The sequence below is a fragment of the Microplitis demolitor genome, chromosome 8 (assembly GCF_026212275.2).
Source record: "Microplitis demolitor isolate Queensland-Clemson2020A chromosome 8, iyMicDemo2.1a, whole genome shotgun sequence".
Classification (NCBI taxonomy): Eukaryota; Metazoa; Arthropoda; class Insecta; order Hymenoptera; family Braconidae; genus Microplitis; species Microplitis demolitor.
This window is the reverse complement of record NC_068552.1, coordinates 10698129-10709319: the sequence shown is the minus strand read 5'-3', so window position 1 is coordinate 10709319 and position 11191 is coordinate 10698129. Positions and strand designations below refer to the sequence as shown.

General features: G+C 31.5%; 3 protein-coding genes across 3 annotated transcripts; all 3 read left to right on the top strand.

The window, feature by feature from the left end:
- The first annotated feature begins 459 nt into the window (after positions 1 to 459).
- Positions 460 to 2295, top strand: LOC103574242 (zinc finger BED domain-containing protein 6-like). Its single transcript, XM_008553650.1, has 3 exons — positions 460 to 691; positions 765 to 1504; positions 2080 to 2295. Exons 1-3 carry the CDS (start codon positions 460 to 462, stop codon positions 2293 to 2295), a joined length of 1188 nt encoding a protein of 395 aa, XP_008551872.1.
- Positions 2296 to 2334: 39 nt separating this feature from the next.
- LOC128668478 (uncharacterized) lies at positions 2335 to 9561 on the top strand. The gene is made up of 3 exons (XM_053741558.1): positions 2335 to 2416; positions 2796 to 3083; positions 9176 to 9561. The coding sequence occupies exons 1-3, from the start codon at positions 2335 to 2337 to the stop codon at positions 9559 to 9561; spliced, it is 756 nt and encodes a 251-aa protein (XP_053597533.1).
- A 45-nt stretch (positions 9562 to 9606) lies between these two features.
- On the top strand, positions 9607 to 10566 carry LOC128668477 (uncharacterized). Its single transcript, XM_053741557.1, has one exon. It carries the CDS (start codon positions 9607 to 9609, stop codon positions 10564 to 10566), a length of 960 nt encoding a protein of 319 aa, XP_053597532.1.
- Positions 10567 to 11191: the final 625 nt, after the last annotated feature.

Below are 11191 nucleotides of genomic sequence, written 5' to 3'. Positions count from 1 at the left end.
TCCTGATTCAAATGCAATTTATACTTAAGAACCCAATAAAGTATTTTTAACGCCATAATTAGAACAAAATCTTATAAATAAACAAAATAATCATGTTAACAAACTATCGGATGAGACGTGTGAGCAGCGTGTGCTGCCCTCTGTTGCTCACCGACCTGATGCCAGACTGCCGCGATATCTAAATATCGTGACAATACATTCAACAATGTTTTTCAACAAACAATTTATTGAATATCAACAAATTATTTATAAGAGAGTAATACTTTTTTTTTACCATAAACGAATGACCTCGAATAAATGATTTCTTAAATATTGTTGATAAATATTTGTTAAAAGATGGTAAGATATTTATGGAAAATCTTCTATTGACAAATTTTATTAATATTGCTGTTATATTGTAATTATTTTTATGGATCATTTTTTTTTATAGTCTATTTGAGTAAACTCAGCTAAAACATAATGTCTGAAGAAGTCCATATAGAAGTTGAGGTTAATCCAAGTACAATGATGGTTGATGATTCTGATACTGATCCTGATGACGGCGAAGAAGTAAACAATACTGATGAGATTGTTACTGAAAACGAAAATTGTTCGGTACGCAGTGCTGCTTGGATGCATTTTAAGCTAGATAAAAGTAACAGTAAAAAAGCAATCTGCAATCTTTGTTCCCAAATCTTAAGTTTACCTACAGGTATTTTTCTTATAAATTTTTCATTATTTCTCGTCTGTCATCAAATTGTAATCATCCGTATTTTTCTATATAGGAACAACTTCACCAATGTTTAAGCATCTCCGAGCGAAACATAAAGATGAGTATAAAAAATGCATCGAAGAAAAGAATCGGAAGCGCAAGAGTGCTGATGACGATGAAGAAGAAAAAACGAAGAAACGAAAACAGAGTTTACTGTCTGTTCCAGAAAAACAAGAGATTGATCAGCTCATCATGGAAATGATTGCCATTGACTTAAAACCATTCTCGTGGGTTGAAGATCGAGGGTTTAGAAATCTTTTAAGAAAATTGTCTCCTGATTATGAGCCACCTTGTCGGACAACATTTTTCCGTAGTCTCGCGCCTATTCTTTATCATAAAACTAAACAAAAATCAATTGCGGAATTAAGTAGAGAGATAGAGTCAGGTTTAATGAGTCTTTCATTTACAACAGATTGTTGGAAATCTAAAGCGAACGATTCTTATATATCGTTAACATTGAATTATTTGACTTCTGATTTTTTTCCCAAAAATCTTATGCTGAACATAAAACAGTTACTTGATCGTCTCACTGGTAATAACCTCAAAAGTCATTTATTTGATATGATGTCTGAATGGGATTTATCAAATATCGATAACGTTCCTATTTTTTTTATCACGGATAATGCCCGGAATATATCATCTGCAATTTCTCAATTAGAAGTGACACATTTTTATTGCTTTGCACATACGCTTCAGCTAGTATTGAAGGATGCTGAGTCGAAATCCTCTGGCGTAAAAGAATTATTATCTAAAGTAATTTTTTCTCCTCTTATTGTTTGCACAGACAAAAATAGGCGCTGCAACAAAGCGCAGTTCTGTGGGAGCAACAGGACAAATCCTGTGGGAGCAACAGGGCATAATCTGGTTGCAGCAACAGGATTTTTCCTGTGGAATAAATAGGATAAAGAACAAGTTTCATGTACTAATTTTTTTTGTCCGTATAACGAAATTTCAAAATTTGAAAAAACTTTCAATTCGAGAAAAAAAAAAAAAAAAACTAACTTAAAAAAATAATTTTAATTTTTTTTCAAACTTTGAATTTTTTTTTCAAATTTCGGAATTTCATTATACGGACAAAAAAATTTGATCATGGAGCTTGTTCCTTATCCTATTTATATCACAGGAAAAATCCTGTTGCTGAAACCGGATCATGTCCTGTTGCTCCCACAGGATTTGTCCTATTGCTGTAACATGAAAATCCTGTTGCTGCAACAGAGTTTTGTCTTGTTGCTCCCACAGTACTGCGTCCTGTTACAGCGCCTATATTTTCCGTGTGTCTGTTCAAGAGTTAACAAATTATTATTATTTATATTTTAATTTTGTTCTAGTTTCGAAAGTTTGCTGGTCACTTCCATCATTCAGATCCAGGAAGACGTAAATTTGAGGAAGCACAGAGCGCGATTAATAACTCTAAGCCTTTACAACTGATTCAAATGGTCACCACGCGATGGAATTCTGACTACGAAATGCTAGAAAGAATGCAAAGGGTACAAAAACCCTTGTCAACTGTTCTAGCTGAATCTAGAGATTCAGAATCTATATAAGGTACTGTATGGGCCACAGTGAATTATCTATTGAAAGTGATGAAGCCTTTGTACGGTGCTACTCAAATGGCATGTGGCGTTAAATATCCAACACTGTCGATGGTTAAACCATTGTTATATGGTATTACTAATGGTTTAAAGAAAATTGAATTTGATTATGAAGATAAAGCTGAAGTAGGGAGAGAATTCGCGGATAACATTTTGAGTTATCTTTAAGTTAGGTTCTCGGAGGTAGAAGATGATATTGTTTTTAAAAAAAGTACTTATTTAGATCCTAGATAGAAAATTTACTTTTATAATGAAGACGAGGTAAAGGTTATTGAAGAGGCCATTAAGACAGAAATTATGCAGTTTTTAATGAATGACGACGATTCTAAAGAACAATCTCCTCTTACTAGAGAACGTAAGTATTTGCAATATCTTACTCACATTCATTCGTTCAAATATCGCCTCATTTCAAAGTAACCCTCGTAACTACGTTTTTTTTTTGTAAATTTCAGCTAGCAGAAAACAACATTCTGACTTTTGGAGTTTCATAAAGAAACCAGCGGTTGATATTCGAGAAAAAAATTTGGACGATTTGCAGAAAGACATTTTGCAGGAAATGTCACATTATGTTAACTTTGAGCTTATAAATCCTCATAGAGATCCTCTTTTGTGGTGGCGAGAAGAGAAAAATAAATACCCTCGATCGTCAACGATGGCAAGAAGATATTTGGCTATACCCTGCACTTCTGCTGAGAGTGAGAGACTATTTTCAATAGCTGGAGATATCGTCACGGACAAACGTACGTCATTGTCACCTGATTCAGTGTCTTATTTATTATTTTTAAACAAAAATTTGTAGTTATATGTAGTTTAATAAATTTGGATTTTTATAGAACATCTTCTGCTTCAAATATCCTCTATCTTCATTCAGATTAAGTAACACTGTGAGTAATAGATTTATCGATAAATTTTATTTTTAATATTTTAAATGAAAATGCTATTAGTTGTTTATAAAATACTTAAAATGTACAGAGTGCCGAACCCCACGTTTGAACGTTTAAAAATTTCAAAATTATTTGTCAATTTGCGAATTATTTGTAAATTTTCGAATTATTCGAAAAATAACGAATAATTCGAGAACTTTCGAATTATTCGAGAACTGTCGAATTATTCGAGAACTTTGGAATAATTCGAAATTCGAATTATTCGATTTGGAACGAATAATTCGTAAGTTCGAATTATTCGCACACCCCTACTTTTTAACTAATAAATCGATTTGGATGGTTGAAGTAGCAATCGAAAGAGCTTGTTGGCCATCAACTTCCCTGAAAATTTCGGATCATTTAATCAAGTAGACTTGAAAATATTTACGAACTACGAAAAAAAAAAGTATTTTTTTTAGTTTTTTAGTGATTTCTCAGGAACTACTGAAACGATCGACTTCAAAATCTAATCAGCTCGAGAATTTGATGAAACGCGTTGATTGCCGCCTTAGCCATCTTAATCGGTTAATTTATTCGAGAAATATCGCGGGAGAAAGAAATGCTAAAAAACAGTTATTTGCGAATATCTTGGAAATTACATAACCAAACAACTCCAAAATATGATCAGCTTTAGAACAATAAAATACGTCGATTGCCACCTTAACTATCAAAATCGGTTCATTCGTTCGCGAGATATCGTTGGAGAAAGAAATGGTAAAAAAAGGGTTTTTCCAAATATTTTCGAAACAGCTAAACCGATCGATTTCAAATTTTAATTAGATCTAGAATTCAATGAAACGCACCGATTGCTTGCTTAAACAAGAAAATCGATTTATTAGTTCAAACGATATCGGCGTTGAAAAATTGAAAAAATAACATTTTACGTTATTTTTTCCGGATAAATAATAATATAATGTACTAAAATGTGTCTAGGTGTAAAATCATACCAACTCTTCTTCTTTATGGTTTTTTTCAATCATCACATAATGTCATCTAACTTGTTTTTTAGTTTAAATCATATTATCAACAAAAAAATTGAAAAAACGCAATTTTCAATATTTTTCTAGGATATTTCATATTCTGTTGTTTCTGACATGAGTCAAAAATTATTTAAATCTCGATTTTGATCCATGACATTGATTTCTGCCTCAATACACTGATTTTATTGAACATAATCGGAAATTAAATTTTAAAAACCGTTTCTTTATTAATGATTTTCAATTTTCAAATTTTCAAAATTCAGCATGAAACGTAATTTGTTAGAGCTTGAAAAGGTCATGCAAAACAACGGCATATAATAGCATTTTCGAGCTCGAAAATACATCTGCACTAATGTTTTTGAGCTCAAGGAGCTCAAAAACATCGGAAAGTTTTAGGACTGGCCCGCAGGGCCAACCGACACTTAGATTTTTTTTTATGGCAACTAGAAATTTCGTTCACTTACTTAGAATAGAAGTCAAAAGTGGAAGATTCACTATATTCAAACGGATGAAAATCAATCATTGTCTTAGTGATCCTGTTTCTCCTGCCTTACCCCACAATTTGTATTTTGAACACTAAATGGTCAAACAATAACGAAGCTCAAGGCTTGATTTTAATAAGTCAAGAAAAAATTTGCCGGCAGGTATTATCGAATTTCAAATTATTTTTAATAAGTTCAGAAGATAGTAGCATAACAAATTGTAAATAATTTATATTACACTTTACTGGCAATTAGTTTCAAAAACTAATGTTTAATAATTAACAGCCTTCAGACTTTTCAATGAAAAAAAAAACCAAAATATTTCTGCAAAGAATCCGGGTCAAAAAATTAGATCTGTTTTAAAATAAATGATAAATTCAAATATTTTTTCTTTAATTCAAATTTATAAATCGTATTTATTTTATATAGGAATTTAATCTGTTTTTGCCCGTACTATTCCTTATCCAGGCCTATATCAGACTTATTTTCATATGATATTTAGTCTGTTTTAAATCGGGTTTGGACTAAAAACAGACTTTTTTATTATAATTATTGGTCTGTGTTGCTATAAATATTCAGTCAAGACAACTAAAAATTAAGCTGTCAAACTTTCATTAACTGCCAACATTTTTAAACAAAAGATACTAAATAAATAGTAAATAAAACATAATCAATTCTGTAACTTAGTATTTTTTTTATATATATTGCCCATAAATAAAGATTTTATAAGTTCATGATTTAATCTACTTTTGTCCTTGGAAATTTTCAGAACTAAAATTCTTTAAAATTCAAGAATTAATCTAGTTTGGTCTGCCCATAACGCAATTGTTTTTTAACAGAACAGGTCGAAAACAGCTTAAAATTTTGTAAAAGATCAAAAACAGATCAAATAGTCCAATTAAACTAAAATCAGATCAAATATTTCGGTCCGGGTAGATCAAAAACAGATTAAAATTTTGATAGAAGTTTAATAACAGACCCAATAGTCCAAATACAGTCCAGTTAGACCAAAATCAGATCAAATTTTTCGACCCGGGATCTTAAATTACTTGTTCAATTTAAAAAAAAATTTGATCACCTCATTTTGACCCCAACATATTTTTATTCAGATCGAAATTATTCGTAAAAGTGCAGTAAATTTTTTTATATTTTATTTAAGAAATAAAAAATATTACAATCCGCTCAATAATATATCGTTTAACAACAAATCGAACAAAAAAATTGTTAAATAAATAAAAACTATTATTTTAAGTATTAGTAATCAATAAACATACTAACCTACTGTATCATAAACATTTAATTATATATGAAGGTAAAATCAATGGTAAGTAAATTATATTATATTATTAATCTTGTATTTAAATACAGCATTAGACGATTAACGAGTATTCCGTGCAGCGTATGAGGGATCATGTTGCACTATATTTACAACAAATTATAATACCTATATACTTGAAGAAATATTTAAAAAAATATTTATTTGTTCATTTTTAACTTCCCGCTGAGAAAATTGAAAATTTTTTAATTCAGGAAATTATTGGTTTTGTTCTGATTTTCGAAAACCGAATTTCTATCAGATTTTGACGTTTTGAGGTTCTAGGAAACTATCCTGACTAATTTCACGATGATGTCCGAGTGTATGTATGTGTGTATGCACGTACGTACGTATGTATGTAAATATCTATAACTCTTGAACGACTGAACTGATTTTGATCATTAAGGTATCATTCGATGCGACTTGTTAATATCTAACAGCCGTGGAAAATTGAGCTTGATCGGTCGAGTGCGTTTGAAGATATTCCAAAAATTTTTTCAAAAATGTATTTTTGTAGATAACTTTTGATGATTTCGATGGATCGGTTTCAAAATCTAATCAGCTCTTAAATTTTATAAGCCACGTAGAATGCCACCTCATCCATCAGTGTCGCTTTATTCGTTCAAGAGAAACCGTTGACGAAATAATTCAACAAAAATTTTTTCTTTGAATTTTTCGGAATTTCTCAAGAACAAATTGATAAATTGATTTTAAGATTTGATCAGCTTTAAACCTCAATAAAACGCGTTGATTGCCGCCTCAACCGCCTCAATCGGTCAATTTGTTGGAGAGATATCGTTGGAGAAAAAATGATAAAAATCGTTATTTTTCGAAAACAAAGGCATACAAAAGTATTTTCGAGCTCGAGGAGCTCGAATATGTATTCACAATAATGTTTTCAAGCTCAAGGAGCTCGAAAACAGCGGGATGTTTTGGGGCTGGCCCGCAGGGTCAACTGATAGACCGATTTTTTTTAGGGGAAGAAACCCCGTCCCCTCTCGACCAACTGTAGTATATCGACCAATACATGAAATCGGTACTATTGGCAGATCCATCCAAGCCGGCATAAGGGAAACCGAATGCTAGGATTTGATGTAAAAGGACTCGTAGTGGCTATTGGTTCAGCACCCACACGCAAATGATTTTTGATCCTAGAGTTATAACATCCGCCCATATTGAGCTTGCTCAATGTTTCGCTTTTATAATGTTATGGTAGAAAAGAAAAGACTTCGCAGTGCGAGTATGCCCAAAAGGATGTGGTATCAGCCTCCCGTCAAACGGAAGTAGACTTCGGTCCCATTACATTAATTAATTAATTGTTCATTTTTTTAATACACTGTGATTATGATTAATGCTCCCATACCAAATTTAATAGAAGAATATAAAATGTATGGACAAATTTCACTCGGTTGTAGTTATACTGAAGTGTAAGGAAGAAAAGGAACAAAATGAGTGAGGTTTTGCCGTTAAAACAGACATGCCACTTAGATTTAAACAGCTGTTCGCGTGTCTCGAAAGATTGGAGCGATATGCTAGTCGCTCACTGTCGAGTTGCGAGCCTAGAAATAGCTTATATCCCAATCTAAAGCACATTTACTTCGGACCTTTAATCCAACGATAAGTTTAACTTTACACGAGTGGCACTCAGCCCAAACTCGGGCTGTTCGATTGCTACCTGTCGTAAGCGTGAATTAAAGTAATGTATTCAAAAACTAGAAAAAAGATAAAATTTAGAAAAAAAAAATCTAAATAAAAGCAGGCCGATGAATGTAGATAATAGATAAACAACATGCAATTGCAGATTTTTTACATTCTTTCAAGTGTTCATACGATAATGATATAAATATTATCAGTATGATTATTATTTCAGAAAAAAAGGGGAGGATTCTCATCTAAAAAAAAAAAAACTGCTGGCAGTGAGATTTTATTTTACTATTTTTGCTTTTTATTAATTACATAACCAAAGGTTGATATCAGTAATTATAAAAGAAAATTAAAAATAAATAAGTCAAATTACCTAAAATTTTTTTTGAGAGCAACGCTTTTAATGTCGGTATAACCGTGAATTTACAAGATATTAGTCAAGGTATCAAAGTCAAAATTGCAATTTTGTCTTTGATACATTGTCCCTGCAAAAAATCCACGTACAGAGTGCTTTGGTCGCGTCAATTTAAGAGAGATTAATGAAAAGCACTCTTTAAAAAAAATTTATCCAAAAAATTGTTATTTTACTGTGGCATATTAAAGCTTAAATAAAACTGTCGCACTGAGAGAAAAAAAAATTAAAAACAAGTAAACATGTTTACTTGACTCATAACAATAAGAACAAGAAAAAATGGATTAATGCATTAAAGTGTAATATTTCTTAGTAGATAGCTTTCTTTAGTAATCAGACGACTGCAGTGGGTCCCGTGTTGGAATTATCAAATAATTTTTTCATCATATGTCTTATTTTACCTAGTAGAGTCGAAAAATACCATTTACTCAAAAGTAATAAATAAAAGTAATATATATATATATATATATATATATATATATATATATATATATATATATATATATATATATATATATATATATATATATATATCTATATACATATAAGCGAAATACCACTGACTCATCACCAGATCTCCGAAACTATTTGACCGATTCATTTAAAATTTGGCATAGGTACTCCTTTTTCACTGTAGATGAGAGATAAGAAGGGAATTTGCGCAATTTCTAGCCAAAATGGATTTTTCGATAACCATCACGTATGCTACCCCCTCCCCCCAACGTTGCCATGGTAACCGTTGCCATGGTTACCGTTGCCATGGTTACCGTTGCCATGGTTACCGTTGCCATGGTTACTGTTACTATGGTTATCAAGGTGGTTACCATGGTAACCGTTGTTATAATAACTGTCAAAATGAATAAATTGTAATAACAAATTCAGTTGTCAATTAAATTCAGAGGAATCATTAGAATAAAAGTAGAAAGATATTAAATACTAATATTCTATAAATAATCTACAGTATTATTTTATATAATGTTAGGCAAATATATTTTGATATCAAATTTTCTACTAGGTCGATTCAGTCTAAACTATTGGTTAGTTAATCATTTTTATCACTGATAAGTTAAACGAAGAAGTGATAAAAAGTGTTCCGATACTGAATAAAGAACAGAAAGAAGCATATGAATCTATATTGAATAGTATCGTTTCTGATTCTGGACGATTGTTCTTCCTTGATGCTCCTGGTGGAACGGGAAAAACATTCTTGATTAATTTGTTGCTTGCGAAAATTAGAAGTGAAAAAAGTATTGCTATTGCTGTTGCTTCTTCAGGAATTGCGGATACTTTAATTGACGGAGGCAAAACAGCTCACTCGACATTTAAATTACCTCTTGAAATGAATCATTCTGATAATATTCTATGCAATATTTCTAAGCAGAGTTATATGGCTCACGTTATCAGAGAAGCAAAACTGATAGTATGGGATGAATGCACTATGGTTCACAAAAATGCTATTTAAGCTCTCAACAGAACTCTTAAGGATATAAGAAATAGTGACCGAATAATGGGTGGAATAACTGTTGTTTTAGCTGGTGACTTCAGACAAACTTTACCTGTTGTACCACGAGGTACACGTGCAGATGAAGTCAAAGCCTGTCTCAAATCCTCAGTTTTATGGCCTCATGTTAACGTACTGTCTTTGAAAATTAATATGCGCGTTCATATACAACATGATTTGAGAGCAGAAGAATTTTCGAAGTTACTCATTGATATAGGGAATGGACAAATTTCAGAAGTTGACGGACGAATAAGTATTCCGGATAACCTAGGTGATATTGTTGATGATTTAACTACATTAACTGATAAAATATACCCAGATATCAATAAAATTGGAGTTAATTGCTCTTCATGGCTAAAAGAAAGAGCTATTCTGACTCCAACGAATGATTCAGCGAATAGCATTAACAACTATCTTATAGAAAAGCTATCAACTAATCAAATGAAGTATAAATCTATTGATACAGTCGTAGAAGTTGATGATGCTGTCCATTATCCTGTCGAGTTCTTACATACACTCAATCCACCCGGAATACCATCTCATATTCTCAATCTTAAAATTGGAGCACCAATAATGTTACTGCGCAATTTGAATCCTCCAAAACTATGTATCAATACCAGACTACAAGTGAAAAATTTACATAAAAATATTATTGAAGCTACAATTTTAACAGGTAAACATGAAGGAGAAGTCGTATTTATTCCAAGAATTCCTTTGGTTCCATCTGACTACCATTTCAACTTCAAACGTCTACAATTTCCTGTTAGGGTTTGCTATGCTATGACTATCAATAAAGCGCAGGAGCAGAGTTTAAAATTAGCTGGTGTAGATTTGAGACATGATTGTTTTTCTCATGGTCAGTTCTACGTGGCATGCTCAAGAGTCAGTTCACCGGACAACTTGATTATTCTTCAACCAGAAAAAAAGACGAAAAACATTGTTTACAAGGAAGTTTTAAATTTGTAACTGTATAAAACTGTTAATTTTATTCATTGATAAGTATTGAGTGATTGTTATATTTTTGTTCATTATGAGAAATAAATTTTTGTAAAAAATTAAAACTTAATTTTTTTTTTGTTGTGTATGCCTCCTGGGGATCCCGCAACGTTAAATAACGGGGACGCATTCCAATACACAGTACCTCATGGGTGATGCGGAAATCTGTGAATGACAAATGCATTAACTGGTACTATTTTTCCTGACTAAAAATTTTAAAAATTCACTTCATTTATCGATAAGAAAATATACATTTTGTATTTAATATAAGAAATAAAGATTAAAATTAATAGTGTGCCCAGCGAAGCGGGCGGGTGGCTGCTAGTATATATATATATATATATATTAGGGTGAGCTAAAAAAATCAACCTATCGAATTTGTGTTTTAAAAAGGACCAGATACCGAAAAAAAATGTTACCAATGGGCAAAATTTTTAGTTCAATTTTAAGAGGTGTCGGTAGTCATTTAAAATTTCCCATTTTAATAACATGCAAATAAATGTTGTTTGATCAAAAATATTATAACTTCTGAACAATGAGAGATGAAAATTTGGCTTTAGAATATTCTTATAGGGCATTAAATTTCCTGAAAAAA